At 38.5% G+C, this 17,982-nt stretch overlaps 1 protein-coding gene across 3 annotated transcripts in view; it reads left to right on the top strand.

Annotated features, from left to right (window-relative positions):
* Positions 1-350: 350 nt before the first annotated feature.
* The window catches only part of LOC131219157 (protein RETARDED ROOT GROWTH, mitochondrial), a 51,495-nt gene continuing 33,863 nt past the window's right edge, over positions 351-17,982 (top strand). Inside the window, exons 1-3 of one of the 3 annotated variants that reach the window (XM_058214172.1) lie at positions 351-788; positions 1,741-1,852; positions 11,264-11,423. In XM_058214172.1, the coding sequence (XP_058070155.1) occupies positions 541-788; positions 1,741-1,852; positions 11,264-11,423 (520 nt within the window). In that variant the 5' untranslated portion in view covers positions 351-540. Of the gene's footprint in view, positions 789-936; positions 1,317-1,723; positions 1,853-11,263; positions 11,424-17,982 lie in introns of those variants that run through there. The other 2 variants (XM_058214173.1, XM_058214171.1) reach the window with 2 other exon arrangements.

Here is a 17,982-nt window from a genome sequence, read left to right as displayed (position 1 = left end):
TGGATTAGGGTTTAGAGTATGGATTAAGGTTAAGGGTATGGATTAGGGTTTAGACAAAAGAGTTAGGGGTATGGATCGAGGTTCGGGATATGAATTAGGGTTCGCATCGGGGGTTAAGGGTATGGATTAGGGTTTGAGATTATGAATTAGGATTTGAATTATGGTTAAGGGTATGAATTAGGGTTTGGATCAGAGTTAAGGGTATGGATTGTAATTTCTGTTCAATCAAACTTATCTGCTGAGGTGGGGGTGTCTACCGTGTCATGAACTTTCCAAGCGGTTGGACGGTGTGGATTTAAGTCACATGCATCAGTGTGAGCCCCACAGTCGGGGGTCTCGGTCTCACCCACCTCGGTTGATCCGGGATCTCAGCGAATCCGCTCCGGCGCAATCCGCTTACCAGATGGACATTGCGGTGGGTCGAGAGAGAAACGGGGTTAATAGGAAATTGGCGTCGGGTCTACACAGGTGCATTGAGCGAGCGGTTTTTTTCCGGCGCGCGCATACAGAGAGGGCGAGAGGAAGCTGATCAGGACGCGAATGGGAAGGTTGGGAGCTTACTCTCTCCTCAAACGCATATTACCAGAGGCTATTCAATCTCCTTTTCTCGCATCTTCTCGACATTCAGTAGAAACCAAACGTCTATCCACGAATCACTCTGCCAGCGGTGGCGTTGATGGCCATGGATTTTTGGGTTGGAATCATGAATTGGGTCAGAAACAGGCAATCGAGTCTCAGGAAGAGGAAATCAGATGCATTCCTATCAAAGCTTACTTCCTATGTACCAGGTACTCCTTTTTTTCTTCTTTCCGATCTTCCTCATTTTCTAGTGTTTGAAATCTTTATATATATATATATATATATATATATATATATATATATATATATATATATATATATATATTCTAATGCTTTTGGTCTTGAACAAATGATTACTTCTTTTGGGGAAGGCTGGATTCTGAAGTTTTCACCTTCAACCGAGTTTAGGGTAGGGTCACACTCCGCTCAAGGCATTTTCCTGTCTTCCAGTCCTCTCCATTTCTTTCCTAGGGTCGATAATCATGGAGGCTTCCCCTGTGAATATGTTCATTGGACATTTAACAAAACTGGATGTAATTATCATCATCATTTATGAAATTAAGGTGCTTGTGGAAATGTTTTCCATAGCCGCAAAAGCTGATTCGTTTTCATTCTTCTCTCCTCCCGGTGAAAGAGGGGGAAGCTGTCTGCGATTTCCATTGCGGTACCTCTCCTTTGTCTTTAACAGGAGGGGCCAGCAGATGGAAGGATTCACATCTAATTCCTGTGTCCCACACGTAAGTACTTGCTACCTAATGCTTCCGGTTTAGCACCGGATACTTCCTCTCTTTCTATTTATTCTTTAATCTTTTTGTTTTGTCCCATCGTTGTTGGATTTAAATTCTTGTTGTGCTTACTTTCCCACATAAAAAAGGGTGCTTGTTGTGCTTTAGCATGTCCGGTTTGCTTTTTATGTGCCTTTTGTCCGTCGTGGGTTCAGTCAATTCATGGTTTTTTGAGAACCAAAATGTTGGGTTGATTTTCTCATCTTATATCTTTCAGATTCTATGTTGTTTGGGTTCATTCAGATTCTATGTTGTTTGGGTTCATATTTATGGTTTTGTTGGATCTTATAATCTGATCTTATAATCTGTTAATCTCTCTCTCTCTCTCTCTCTCTCTCTCATTGATTTGAGTGCCTCAGATTCATGGTTTTGGCAGTATTGATTTAAAGAGCATGCAGACAGACAACGCTTACAATGTCATTCCTCCAACTTCTCGGTCATTGAACTATGTTACTCTCCGATATTGTGATTTTCCACCTGAGATTACTGTAAGAAGATTCAATTTCTACCTTATTTGGTTTCATGTTTTTCTGTTATCAGTTATTTTTATGGATTATCTCCTAGACTGTGTTGCATTCGATATTTTCTTTTATTTTTATCTTGGCGATTGTTTCATTTTTTTCCCATAGCCAAGCGATGGTTAGGATTATAGTTAAAATTCACTAAATTCATCTTCTCTGAACCATGTTTATTTGAATCTGTTCGCCATTACCATGAATTCAGTTCATGAATCTGGGATACTTAAGTTTGTTCAGATTTTTTCTTAATTCATTCAAAATCACTGTTTCTATTCCATGCAAAATTGTCAGATTTCCATGAATCCCTGACCCCTAAATTCGCCCAACATTTAAAGCTTACCGAGTGTGAGTAAAGTATGAGCTTGAGAAAATTGAATCCTACCCCTAAATTTGCCTGACATTTAAAGCTCACCAAATGTGAGTAAAATATGAGCTTGAGAAGATTTGAATGGAAGATCTACAGTAAGCTTAAAATGGCCACTACTATGAAAAATCAATGTCATGAATTGAACAAATGGTGCTTGTGATCTTATGCAATGAATTGAATGACCTGATGTCATACCAAAAATTAGAGAACTGGATTCACTTGAAAGCCCACAACAATGTATTCAATAACGGTAACAGTGGCCGTAATCGCCACCACTACTGTTACATAACCATTTTTGAATCCCTTTGCCCATGGGTTACAAATTGTGAACTGACCCAAACCAAATCAAATTGTGAGCTCAGCCTCTATGGTTAGAAGCACATGGGTTTTCAATTTTGATATTATAGAATACCTTGAGCATATGTGACGCAACACAAAAAATGGCCAGATTAATCCTCACCGTTGACTTTAGAATGGTTTTGGCTTTACCATCCAATGGCCCAAGTTCCCATGCAATTGGGATCATCATCTACGATCCTGGTGGACCAGACATGTCGTGGATAAAATGACTCTGTACATTGAACTGATCAATGGACCTGCACCATCTATGCTTCAGATCTACAATCAGAGAATATCTGACGGTCCAGGTCAACATTATCAACCTAGCAATGGTTCCAATGATCCTGATCACCACTGCCGATTTATCCAACATTCTAGATCTCAGTGGCCCCACTCAAATGTGAAAAAGTCATAAAAAGGATTGCTGTTTAAGGAAACAGCCATATATGTAGCTATATGTTCATGTGTTCCTCTTTGCATCCAGACTCCCATTGAATACTTTGCCGATTTTTTGTTTTGTTTTGTTTTGTTTTTTTTTTTTTGTTTTTGTTTTTGCTTTTTTTTTTTTTTTTAATTTTATTTTGTTTTTTTGTGGGTTTGCTCCTGGCATACTTGCTATTGGCAGTTGTTAAGTAGTGATTGGCTTGAAGGTTTTGAGTGAGCCCCACATGGAGTTTGAGGCTCTAAAAAATCGAGCAAATAAGAGTTGCGTAGGATGTTGCTGTGCCTACTTTTCTGGGCCCAATTTTGGGTGTCAGTTCTCTCTCATCCAACATAAGATTGTGATGATTATTGTATCTTTGTGAAGCCCACATGGAGTAGAATAAAACCGCCTTGTTATTCATGATGAATGGGCCCCATAAGATAGATAGATTCCAAAGTTGCTGAAAAATCAGCTTTCTATGTGTATCTTGCGAGGAGCTCATATACGCACCGATTTTCCTGCTGCACGTCTTTGTATGGGTTCAAAGACCAATATAACAATGTGCCAAACGGTGTTTGGTTTTTCATATTTGGTGAACCCCGTTTGGAGATCAAGTGGTCCAATGTTAAGAAGAAAATGAAAATTGCAGCGGTGCCCTGAACTATTTTCAGCCAAAATTCTGGGTATTCTTGTGCGTTTTCCAACCTTGCAATGCATCCTTTAGTTCACATGTGATTCTGAGTGCAGAGGGGTTTGCGTGCACCACATGCATTGGCAAAGCCTCCCGCAATTAGGAAACGTCATAAATTTCTATCTTTCTAGATTATTTAGATTGCTTAGTTATATCTTGTTATTACTTTATTTCTTATTGGTCTTTAGATTTGATAATTCATTGTGATTGGTTGTTGCTTTAGAAATTATGTATTAGGAAAATTTCGTTGAGCTTTACCTATAAATAGAGGGGCTCCATATGTGAGGGCCATGTTGACTCATGAAAAATAATTTTGCACTTTATTTGTGTTCGTGAGACTGAGAACACCCTCACTGAACCACTCCCAGGTTTTTTCAACTCTCATTTGTCTTCCCATTGTTGAACCACTTGCTAGGTGACTATACCCACCCCATCAACATGATTTGTCTCTGAGTTGCTCTCCAAATTGGTATCCGTTATCCATTGATGATCACGTTGTTGATCTTCATTGCCATTGTAAACGATCATCCGTGTGCTTTTGGATGATATGAACAGCTGATAACAGTTGTGCATGTTGCTCTGGACGATACGAGCATCCATCATCACTATGCATACAACATACCCACTACATGCAATGAATGGCGTGCGGATAATTGTTGTAGGTTTATTATTTATTTATTGAACTACTTAGGATTCAAACATGAAAGAAAGGTCACTGTTACCTTGTTTTTGATGCATGAATCCTTTGGAACACAAGAGGGAAGAATGCCATAACTATTCTTTTTGCATTATACACACTTGGAATTTATCTGAAGCTTGTGATGGTGGAATGAATGCTTTCTTTTCTTTTCTTTTTTTGAAGGATGCAATCCGATATAAATGTTGACTTTTCATTTGAGATGGAGCCGATAATTGGTATATTTTCCTATGAAACATACTTTCTTTTCATGTTCACGGTGGAGCCAATTATGCGAGGATATGGGATTTTCTTTTTCAAATTATTTGGTCTCAGAGTTTCCTTAGTCCTTGGTTGAATCGAGCTCTTTAAAAAAAATTCAGCACAAAGATTCTAAATGCATGGGATTACACCACCGAAACACCTAATAGACAGACAGATTCTGAAAGAGAATTGAAACTCAAAACTGTCTGACCATTTTTTTTTTTTTTTTTCCCTGAAAGGCAATGAAAAATTATTAAAAGAGCACCAAAAGGATCAAAAGCAAAAAGAAGAAGAAGAAGAAGAAGATAAAACCCACACATATATATGTATATGTATACATATATATTCTTTTGAAAGGCAACAAAAATTTTACTAAAAGAGCACCAAAAGGATCAAAGCAGAAAACAATAGCTAAAACCTAAACATTAAGGACCAATCACAATGGTCAAAATCCTTAATACAAGAAACCCATCCTATTACATCTAACTTTTCCCTCTCAAGACTTCGACTCCGTCCCACTTATGTTTCAGAAGTGTTGATTATACTTTTCTGCCCAAATGGTCTTGAGAACAACCAAATGAAGTATCCTCTTCAATACTCAATTCTTTTTCTTTCCCCACCCACCCTATGCCAAGCAAGGAATAGGCTGTCGAACCTAAGACATCTTGAGGAAGACGAGAAACCTCTCCCACACCTTTTGAGCAAACGAGTGATGAATGAATAAATGATTTACCAACTCCTGAACACTATGTTTGCTGGCAATCACCTTTCTCCACATATTTCCTTCTTCGGACTTAAACCTTCATCGCCACTTAGCAACTTTAGATTCACCTGCTCGAAATTTCTTATGCCACTGAGCGAGAGATGCTGATTCTTCCACCTAGATAGTTTAATTTTCACTATTTCATACCTATCTTAAAGATGTTTTACCGGTTTGTTTATACTGAAGGAAACCCAAGGTATTGGGGTGGGGGGTTTGGTCACAGAGAATTTATTGTATCTCTAATCTTCTTCATTCATCCATTCCCATGTCAATAACTAGAATGAAAAATAGGGGATTTCCAATTGAATCATCAATGATTTAAATCAGATGGATGGGTCGAGAAAAAAAATCGAATTGATTTGTTTTCATGGGGATGGATAGGATTCACAACCCACTGACTTGAGCCACTTGGTTACATCTGCCCCTCCCCTCTCATTTCCACCATTCATGATTATTGTATTGAGTCTTTCTTACTTTCTGAGATACAGATTCCGGACTTGGTTCAATGGTCCTGAATCCATTAAACAACTAATCTCTGTTTTTATCCATTTTCTTTTGATTTTTCTTTTGTTGAGATTCCCGCATTCGACAAAGTAGGAAAGGAATGAATTTGCCTTTACCGACGGAGAGAACAATGAGGTGTTGTCAAGCAGACCCATCTGGGATTCAGAATGAATGCTGTTTCGAAGGAAGTGACCCTACCTGACAACCAAGCACCTCGGCCAATCTTGCCACCTCATTGTTAGAAATGCAAACACCCAACATTTCACTCTTGATGGTATTAACCTTTAATGTGAAACACTTCGAAACATCCCACAATTTTCCTTAGATTATCCACCATAACTACTTTTGATCTCAGAAAAAGATAGTATCATTGGCAAGTTGGAGATGAGATATCTACAATTCGGTGTTTGTCACCCTAAAACCTCTTATCAGCCTGGTAGATTTGCCTGTACTTAGTGCTTGGTGAACACCACCCCCCCCCCCCCCCCCCCCAAAGGGGAAAAAAACTTGATGCCTAGAAAAAGCCTTTGGGAGATCCATTAGCTAGCATTGAAAACTTTGTCGATCAGGTACATTGTTGCATCCAACTCTTCCACTTCTGCCTACATCTTAATTCTTCCACCTCAATCCACATCCAATTCTTTTATTTAAGCCTCTCGTCATCTCTTCGCTGAATTCTAGCGAAAGGCGAAGCTGCACCCATTACCTGACTCTAGCCCCACGGGAATTTCACATCGATCATGCTCCCAAAGTTCTAAGTGTTGGTGAAAAGTAGTAATATTCCACTCATATGGGAAGCTTCAATGAAGGCAGTGAAAATGTTGTGACTTGCAACTCCCAGCTTTTGATTTGGTCTTTGATCACCTGTTGTGCACCGGAGTTTGTTCGTCCATCTCCGCCAACCGATACAACTGGCCTTGTTGCTTGGATATGGAGAGAGTGTCTGAGATAAGGGAGAATTTTAGGTTGTGTTTGGATGCAAAGGTGATTGAATTGTGGGGAGAGAGAGAGAGAGAGAGAGAGAGAGAGAGAGAGAGAGAGAGAGAGAGAGTGAGTGTCAAAGTGAAGGAAATGAAGCTTATTTATCCTTGTGCAACTTTTAGATGGAGTATGACAAGCCAAGAGCTCAATTATAAATGGTGGCCAAACTTTTTTGTTTTTTGGGAGATAATAACAATTTATTGAAGAAGCGCGCCAGGCGTGCAAAAGAATTCAAGCTAACGACAACTCAAAGAAACAGAAAAGATTTATAGATTCAACTTCTTTAACAAAAGAAGCCCAGCCCACCGACTTCCACTTATTCTCCCTGATAACCTCTTGAATTGAAGGGCTTCTATTATGAAAAGCTTGTCTATTACAGTTCCCCCAAGCAACCGAAAAACCCCCAAAATGAGCCTTTTCTGTTACGGTTCCCCCAAGTAACCCAAAAAACCTCCAAAAAGAGCATCCTTCACATCAGTGTTTTAAGTATCGATGATATTGGCTGATATATCCCATGATATATCTTGTATCTCACCTGTGCGATATGAAACGCACAAGTAGTTGGATATATTTAACATGTTCGATTCGGTGAGCATTCTCAATTTTCGATTATTTTTTCCTTGTAAATCAATTTAAATTAGTGTTAAATTGTTACAAATTCATGATTTTTCATGTTTTGCATGAAAAATATGAATTGGGAGCTTCAATTTTGAGATTTGGAGGAGATGGGCCGAGTTATGAAAAATTGAAAAAAATCAAAAATTTCCAATTTCTCACAAATCGGTTGCAATCTTGTAATTCTTCTTTTGCTTTTAAATGTATTGCTTGTGTTTCCACACGTCTTCATACATTTATAAATTATATAAATAGACTTTAAGTATACTTGTATCAATTCAGTTAGACAACACATAGATTAAGACCCTATATGAAGAAAACCTATTATATGCACTTGGGTTTTTTTTTTTTTTTTTGTAATGTTTTGATTTATAAGTGTGTATTGATGTCTATCTTTTATAACAATTACTAAAGTTTCATTGAAAAATTCGACCAATTTCCCAATGCTTCCCCATGTTTCCAAGAACTGCTATACATTACGTGATTCAACCGATATATCCCATGCAATAACCGATACGTATCCATATCCCAAGGGTGCAATATGTAATGCAATACCAATATTTTGAACACATGCAATACGTAACGCGATGCCGATATTTCAAACACTGCTGCTGCATCAAACCAAAGTATGCAAATAGGGCAACACCATAGGCCCCGACAGCAGACACAAATAGTCAATAAATCTGCAGCAATACCAACATAGCGCCACACGGTTGATCAGACAGACTCTCCACCTGGATGGTCTGCACTGCTCTCAAATGGCCAACAAACATGCCTTCAACTAAAGCACCTTGTCGCCAAAGGAATGGCCTCCATCCCCAACCGAAGGGAACTAAAGTACTTCCTGGACTGTTGCTTGCTCAGGGGCATCCCTCTAAGCTAAAGAAGTATAATTTAAGAAAAAACCTCAAAGAAACTGAGCAATGTTCTGAAAGAACAGAAGCTATCTCCATCAGTTAGTCCCTACTCCAGCCCTGTCCATGGAGAAACCACCCATAGCCTACCACAGGAGATCAAAGTGGTTCTGCAGTAGCCTGTCTTTTGCACCCGAGCTTCCTGTTCGGGCTAAAACATCCATCACCGCATATTCCCTGAACGTATGAACAAATTGGTAATTGATGCCCATGATCTCTTTGTGAATATCTTTTACTATATACCAAATCCTCCAGTGAGGGTTTGAATGGGGATTACTAACACAGTCAGTGACCACCTTTGAATCTGATTCAACAATGATGTTCTGAAGGCCTCGAGATTTGCATAATCTGATTCCATCCAGCATAGTCTGAGCTTCTGCTATTGTGTTTGTGACTAGATCATAATAATGGTGGAAAGTAAGGATAAAGTTTCCTTTCTGATCCTTACATATTCCTCCTCCAATTTCTCCCAGGTTGCCTCGTGATGTACCATCTATGTTTAATTTTACCCACCCTTCTATTGGTGCCATCCTTTTGATGAGCTTAGGCTTTTTGCGAGTTCTTTGGATGCGCTCTTTTCCCATTAGCCGGAGTCCTAGCTCTTCCATCCATGGACATCTATTATCATCCAGCATCATTTGTGCTAGTTCCTTGATCCAACATTTGATTCTGGAGATCTCCGATTTTGGATGGATGGGTTTGTCCTCGAACCTCCGTGAGTTCATTGCCATCCAGATTTCCCACACAATGATGCATGGGCAATTCCATTGAGCCTTTTGAGCTTCAATGCGTTGCTAGTGCCCCTTGCCCATCAACGTGCTCTTTGGTCAAGGGGCAGGTTTTGGCTATTCCTAAAATAAAAAATTTAGCGAAAAAAGACCAGACTTCTTCTGCCAGATTTCCTGAGCTGAAAAGATGGTCGACTGACTCCTCCCCTAGGCCCGAAACAAGGTTGCCTGGGCTGATCCCTTTTGATGATCTCTGTCGACTAACAGTGGGCTGATCCCTTCTGATGATCTTTGTCACCAATTTAGTGGAGCACTCGAATGCCTTCAAAACGGGCCAAATTTAATGCAATCCATGGGATTTATCCTACTAATGCACATCCTCTGAGCATTTGAATCATTCACCTCATGAAATTTGAAGAAAACAAAATAAAATTGAATTCGCATGAATGGCGTCGTTGATTTGGTGGACCACGCAAATGCCCCCAAAATGTGTTGAAATTCATGTAATATGTGGGATTGATCCTACTAATACATATCCCACAGAGTTTGATATCATTCCCTCAAGAAAATTGAAAAAATTAAATTTAAATTCGGGGTTGAAATTGATATAATCAATGGGATTCATTTCAGTAATGTATATCCCTAAGCATTTGACATCATTCTTCTCAAGATATTTGTAAAAAAAATTAAAAAAAAATCTGGCACTATTCATTCTAAAAACGACTTGAAATTTAAAAATTACAAAACCGAAAAGGAAATGATATGAAAAAATTTGATTTAGTGCAGGCATGTTTACATTTAAACTTTGTACATGTATTTGAACAATCTACACTCCAAATGTTATACAATTTTTTTTTTTTTTTTTGGAATTTTGCTGGAAATTATGTAGAAAACAATGAAAAAAAAGAAAAATTAGACAAACATGGCCAAACCGATAAAAAATCTAGCCAGATTTAGTTGACTTGGTAATATAATGTTGAATCAACACATTTGCAGCAAGAAATATTTTTTTTCTAAAACCTATTTTTTCGATCCAAATTCCCCAGACTTTGATTCTTCGAAAACGTCTTAGTTCTTGGGTTCTGATATGCAACAATTGCACAAATCTAGTCGAAAATATGTTAGAAATACTCCCAAAAGAAGCAGAAATTTCCAGAACTTGAGAAGTGGTGAAAAAGGTGTGAAATGCTCTTTTCTACACATAAATATGCGTAACGGCCCAAGTTACGCTGGACCGTAATGGCCCATTATGGTGTGGAATTTCCAGAATAGGCCGTTACAGCCCCTTATGTGTAACGGGTGGGACTGTCACTGTTAGCAGTTTTTAAACATCTTGCTACTGCCATTTGGCACTACCTCCTAGCGACACTTGAACTAACTGAACAATCTGGCTATTGCCATTTCTTGTTCCACTCTGCTGATGCTTTGTCAGAAATTCCTTTGTTCTTTTTAAAAAAATAAAAAATTAAACTTTCAGACTTGTTCCTTAATCTTACATCAATTATCGCCGCTTGGTCAAAGCTCAAAGCTAATACTATCTTTCAAAAACCATCCTTAGGATTTTCAATTTTGATTTTGTCAAGCAAAGCAAATGTCCCCCAATTTTGAAAGAGAAGAAAAATCAGTGTGCGCTCTGCAGCTTGCCCAACGGAGTTGATTTGGCTGATTACTAATCATAAACCCTACTTTTTGAGCATTGCACGTGGAATTCCAATAAGTCATCAGGCGCTTTACCATCGAATCTCTTCTGGTTTTTTGAGTTTGATTTATCCAAGATTCAATTGTTACAGTTCACTTCCAAGTTAAAAACTGGAATAGTGAATGCACCACAGAATGGATTTGGTGTTCTAGTCTTGTTCCAATTATTGTTGTATATTTGGACATTCGTATTGATGCAAGTGCACTAATATCAATTTACTTCCACACTTTTTGAGGCACATAATAAAGTTCAATGCAGATATCTGTCATATGGAGCTATCAAACTCTCCTATTGGATGCTACACTGATGTGCATGCATGCAAACATGTGATAAAATGTCTCCGTGTACGAATGCTAATTTTGCCTTCCCACATGATTTGATTAATTGCCATTTTGATAACGTTACTTTAATTTTAGGGTATGCGAATCAAATTGGATTGGAGTTGCTACCGTTACATGGTTGTATTCCAGTATGGATCTGCCGTCTTGTTTAATGTTGCAGATCATGAAGTGGAGGGGTATCTCGATGTTGTTAGGAAACATGCTTCTGGATTGCTCCCTGAATTGAGAAAGGATGGTAAATTTCTAAGAAACACCTGGACTGACATTCATTTTGGATTTTGTGACCCTAGTTTTCTTGAAAATGGAATTTTATTTTGTTGACAACTTGGTTACCTTGACTGTATTTCTTTTGAAATATAATACCTCCTGTTGTTTCATAAATCGCCTGAAAGTGCCCACTTTGAATTTCTCTTTTACATTTTTATTCATTTTATGAAACAACAACTTAAGAATGTGAATATTGGAATTTGTAAATTGCATAAAGTGCAAGTTCAGTGGAGTGTGGGTATGATTAAGTTACAGTGGTTTAGCTAGTGTATATTTTCTGCTTCAAGTTCTCTTTATACACAGTTTGAACATCAGCCTTTTCCTTGAACTTGGAATATATCCATCTACTTTTATCAATGGGATCACCACAAATTCAAATCTTTGATAACTGGGGAGCAAGGAAATCTATATTTGTGACGATTTTTTTCTCATTATTCTTGAAATATTGTCCTTGATAAAAAGATTCATGTAACCGTTTGATCGGTAGCCATTAATATTGATGTTCAAGATTGTTTACACAAAAATTGGCCCACAACAATTTGATCCATCTATTTGTTTGGGAATTGTTTATTTGTTAGGCAACGCTAACCATCCTATTGACGGCTTGGTGAAAGGATGGCTATAAAATAGGGCAAAATCAAGGGTGAATTGGATCTTCCGATTAGTGTGATTTTTGCATGGTAACTCATAATATGTCTTTGGACTTAATGGAAAGTTCAAATCGATCAGTTGGATTGTCCAAGTGAGCAAAAGCATCTCAGAGCATATGCATTGAATAGAATAAAAAAAGAGGATGACTGGGACACAAAAATTACTATAGCTTTGCCGTGAGATATTTGCTTATTTATGCATGTGTATATTCGTTGTCGTGAGTATTCTCCTTTCTTTATGTTATATATAAAGTATGTGATAATCTTTTCACTAACACAAGTTTCTCTCTCTCTCTCTCTCTCTCTCTCTCTCTCTCCACTCCATCCTCTTTATCTTCCTTATTCACTTTCCACCCCATCCTCTTTACCTTCCTTATTCACTTTCCCCTTCTTCCTTTTTCCTCATCCTTTCTCCTACTTTCTCTGTCAGTCTTCTCTACTTTCTAGTTGTATCACCGTATCAGAGCAAGTTTCTAAGTTGATCGAAGGGGTTTATAGTGGGCCCACCACTAACTTCATTAACTCATATGGGTGACTCCAACATTGTACAGTCGGATGGCCCTGTGAAGAAAAAAATGTATGGGATCTAGAATAGTATTATTTTGGAATTATGGTGATTTTTTCAAGATTTTTTGGTCGTGTTCCAACAAAAATAGAGAAATAGGGGGAAAAAAATTTTCTGATTTCGGTTTTTTGCTTGGGCTATTTTTTGGAGGTTCTATTGAAGATTCTTTTTCGCTTGTGCTATTTTTTTTTGGAGGTTCTATTGAAGTTTTTTTTTTTTTGGAGGTCCTATTGAAGATTTTCTATGGGTTTTCCTCGGTTTATGAATTGCAAGCCGTAGAAACTCGAATCTCTTGATTCTGTTGAGATTTTGGAGAGAAGAAGGTTTTTGTAATGTGCGGCTTTTGGATAGTCTTTCTTTGGTATCACTTTGCTGTTTTTTTGTGGTTTTCTGTATTTGGAGGTTGTAAAGTAGTAGATTGAAGAGAGAGAAAGAGGAGAAGAGGAGGAGAGAACAAAGTTAAGATGCCCACCCTCTCCCTTCATATAATAATAGAAAGTTGAAATGACAAAAATACCCTTACTAACAACAACAACAATACCCTACATGACTAACTATTTTAATGGGTAAATCTCCTCATAGAGTTTTGCTCTTAGATACTTCGTTATTTTCTTTACCTTCCAAAGTTTTTGGATGTGTATGATATATTTATCAATTAGAGTTGGGCCATGAAAAATTAGATCCTAGAGCTATTAAATATATTTTTCTTGCGTACTTCCGAAAACAAAGAGGTTATCGTTGTTACAGTCATTCTCTTTGAAGCTAGTGTGTGTATGTAAATATTATATTTTTTCAGTCCATTCCGTTCTTCTTAAAAGACAATGAAATCTCTTTATGTGAAAGCTGTGCCGGTACCTGTTTTGGTTGAAGAAGACATAATCCAATCTCCTCCCTTTGCTGACTCCTCCGTTCTCACTATGCTTCAACCAAAAGTCTACTTACGATGGAAACAAACAGATAGTGTGGGCACTCATGATGTGCCATCCACCATATCTTCCTCTTAAATGTAGTTATTTAGTGATTCGTCCAAATAGATCTAATGTTTCTATTGCCTTGAGAAAAGGTAAGCTCCAGATATGTGTCCTTTCAATGCTCATCTCCCACTTCCCATAGATTTGCCATATCCTTGTCTTCTCATTTTATTGTTAAGTCATACCAGGAAGCATGGTTACGTATAGTGTTCGAAATATCGGTATCGTGTTATGTTTCGCACTCAGTGTTTTGAATATTGATGATATCAGTCGATATATCCCACGATATATCTTGTATCCCACCTGTGCGATACGAAACGCATAGGTAGTGCCAATATATCCCACCTATTCGATTCAGTGAGCATTTTCGATTTCCGATCCATGTTTTTGTTGTAAATCACATTAAACTAGTGTCAAATTGTTACAAATTTATAATTCTTCATATTTTCCATGAAAAATCATAGATTCGAAACTTCGATTTCAAGATTTAGGGGAAATGGGTCGAGTTGTGGAAAATTGAGAAAAATCGAAATTTCTCACAAATTAGTTGCAATCTTTGTATCTAAACACAAAATTAAACATGTAACCTGATTATGGTGTGCCGTAAAGGCCGTTACGTAAAGGTAACTGTGGCAACCGTTACACGTTACGGGGTCGTAATGGCCGTAACAACCATTATGGAAAAAAATGACCCGTAATTGCCGTTAATGGACGTTACATCCCCTATAAAGGCCATAATAGCCCTGTAATGGTCTATTACGGGACATATAGGTTTTTCATACTTTTTAATCAACATTACGGGGCAAATACAGGTTTTTCAAGGGTTTTTTCAATAAATAAAAAAATAAAAAAGAGAGACTAACGGCCGTTACGGGGTTGTAACAGCCGTTATCCCCCGTATCATAAAGGTAATAGTGGTGGCCGTTACGGCCACCATTACCATTACGGAACACGTTGAACCTGATATAGTGATTCTTCTTTTACTTTTAAATGTATTGCTTGTGTTTCCATATATGTCTTCTTACGTTTATAAATTATATGAATAGACTTCGAGTATACTTACATCAGTTCAGTTGGAAAGTGCATATATTAGGACCCCATACAAAGGAAACCCCTATTATGTGCACTTTTTTTTTTTGTAGTGTTTTGACTTCTAAGTGTGTATTGATGTCTTTTTCAACAATCTTTAAAGTTCCATTGGAAAAATCAACCAATTTCCCAATGTTCCATGTTCCCCAACAACAGCGATACATTAGGCGATACAACCGATATATCTCATGCGATAACCGATAGTATCCATATCCCAAGGGTGCGATACATTATGCGATAGCGATATTTAAAACATTGATCGCACCCTTGGGATATAGATACATATCAGTTATCGTATGGGATATATCGGTTGTATCGTGTAATGTATCGTTGTTGTTGGAAATATGGGAAAACATTAGGAAATTGGTTGAATTTTTCGATGAAACTTCAATGATTGTTAAAAAAGACATCAATACACACTTATAAATCAAAATGCTACAAAAAACAAGTGCACATGATAGGTTTTTCCTTGTATGAGGTCCTAATCTATGCATTGTCTAACTGAATCGATGCAAGTATATTCAAAGTCTTCATATAATTTATATATGTAAGAAGACGTGTGGAAACACAAGTAATACATTCAAAAGCAAAACACGAATCACTAGTCTACCTTCTGGAGAACGGGTTGTTGGTTGCAGGTGGGTGTACAACATTATGTTTCACCTTGATAGTATAGTTTAACGTTTTAAAGGCTCGCTTGGTTGTGAAGGGATATGCTTAGGGGTGAACATAAACCGAGCTAGCTCGGTCAACTCGCTCGACTCGGCTCGAAAAAGCTTGATTCAGCTTGGTTCGAAGCTGAGTTTGATCCGAATCGAGCTGGTTTTTAGAGCTTGAAAATGAGTTCGAGCTGGCCCGAGCTCGACTCGACTCGGTTCGATATATAGCTCGAACTCGGCTCGACTCGGATCGACTCAGATCGACTCGGTCAGATGGTATTAAAAGAAAAAAAAACCCTAAATCACTTTTACCCTTTTCTTTGAAAAAAAACTGCCTGCCCTACCAGCGACTCTAGCTCTCTGCCTCTCTCTCTCTCTGCTCGTTCGGCTCGATTAGTGACCCTCGCTCTCTGCCTCTCTCTCTCTTTGTCCCACTCGACCAGTGACCCTAGCCTCTCTATCTTTGCTCGTTGTGCTCGACTAGTGACCCTAGTGGCCTAGCCTCTCTCTCTCTCTCTCTCTCTCTCTCTCTCTCTGCTGGACCAGCAACCGACCCTTCGTTGTCGCCCTGCTCGGCTGCCTCCCCGTCCATCACCCTGCGTTGTCCGGTCTCCGGTCGTCCTTGCCTGGTTGCCTGCTTTGCTTGCCCTCCTCCTGCTGCCACTCGAAAGTCCAACTATCGCCTGCCTTGCCCGTCGGTAAGCACTCGAACTCGAACTCGGTTCGAAAGTTCGAGCTCGAACTCGACTCGAAAGCTCGAGCTCGAACTTGGCTCGAACTGGTCCGATCTGCTGACCGAGCCGAGTCTAGCTGGACATGATGGCTTGGTCACTGACCCGAGCTGGACAGGAGCTGGGTGTGCCTGCTGGTTTGACTTGGTGTACACCCTTAGATATACTCAAGACCCTTGGTGTTGATTATATTAAAACTCTTTCTTGTTGCGAAGTTGAACTCTTTTCATGTTATCCTATCTGTGGCCGTTACTCATGACTAGACCCTCTTCCAATTAGATGTAACAAATGTCTTTCTTCACAGTGATCTCGCAAAGGTCTATATAAAGCAACTACCTGAGGTTATTGCTCATGGGTAGTCAGACAAGGAGTATAAATTGGACAAGGTGATTCATGGGCTGAAATAATCACTACGTGCTTAGTTTGACAAATTTGGTAAAGTTTTGTCGAACTATGGCCTTGTTCGAACTTCGAAGTCTTGCTAATCATTCTGTGTTTATAAGGAAAGGCACCTCAGGTCTTATTTTGTTAGTGGTGTATGTTGATGATATAGTTGTTACAGGACGCAACAATAGGGGAATTGAGGAGCTTAAGAAGTATCTTCAGAGGCATTCTTCTCATAAAAGATCTTGGTCATTTTACTTTCTTAGTGTAGAAATTGCTAGATCTAAGGAAGGAATTAATGTCTTAACAGAATTATGTTCCATATTTGTTCATGGAGAGAGGTCTTCTTGGTATTAAGCAGGTTGATACACCAATGGATTTGAATCGCAAACTGCTTGTTGACTAAGATGGTATATTTGTAGACCCAAGGAGATATAGATGATTGGCTGGGAAACTCATCTATTTAACTATCGCTTAGCCGGACATCTTCTGCTGTGAGTGTGGTGAACCAATTTATGAGCTCTCTGAGAGTATCTTACATGGATGCAGTTGTTCAGATACCGCGTATCTTAAATATGTTTTGGATCTGCTCATGGAGACAGGTCTTCTTGGTATTAAGCGGTTGATGCACTAATGGATATGAAACACAAACTGGTTGGTGATCTAGGAGATATATTTAAAGACCCAAGGAGATGTAGAAGATTGGTTGGGAAACTCATTTATTTAACTATCACTCGGTTGGACATATCTTATGTTGTGAGTGTGGTGAGCCATTTTATGAGCTCTCCGAGGGTACCACACATGGATGCAGTTGTTTAGATACTACGATATCTTAAAGGAGTGCCGGGACATCGGATTGTGTATAGATAAAACAATCATATTTAGATTATAGGGTACTTTGATGTAGACTAGATAGATTCATTAATAGATAGGCAATTTACCATTGGGTATTATATGTTTGTGGGAGGAAATCCACTCACTTGAAAGAGTAAGAAGCAAAGTGTTGTTGCCCAATTGAGTGTTGAAGCAGAACATAGAGTAATGACTCGTACTACTTGTGAGTTGCGTGGATTAAGAAATTGTTACAGGAGATGGGATTTGTGGTGAATCTACGTATATAGTTTCTTGGGATAACTAAGCAACATCCCACAAAGCAAACAATCCGGCTTGTCATAAGAGAACTAAACATATCAAATCAGTTGTCCCTTCATACGTGAGGTTTTCAGAAATCTCTACGCCACATGTCCGATCTCAGAATCTGTGGAGATGTGTTCTGTACCACTGTATGACCCACGTAGACTTTTTTTTTTCCTTAGTTATTTCTTCTTGTTTTTAGTTGTTTATTTTGGTCTAGGGTGTGTAGGGTATTTTTGATTTATTAGAAAATACATCGTGAGTATTGTATCACTTTAAAAACTTTTGGCAACATTCATCTAAATTAAGAAAGCACAAGTCACTTCAAGCATGCGACTTTTTCT

This window comes from Magnolia sinica, chromosome 11 (assembly GCF_029962835.1).
Source record: "Magnolia sinica isolate HGM2019 chromosome 11, MsV1, whole genome shotgun sequence".
Lineage (NCBI taxonomy): Eukaryota > Viridiplantae > Streptophyta > Magnoliopsida > Magnoliales > Magnoliaceae > Magnolia > Magnolia sinica.
Note: the sequence above shows the minus strand (reverse complement) of the source record. Positions and strands in the feature narration are given on the sequence as shown.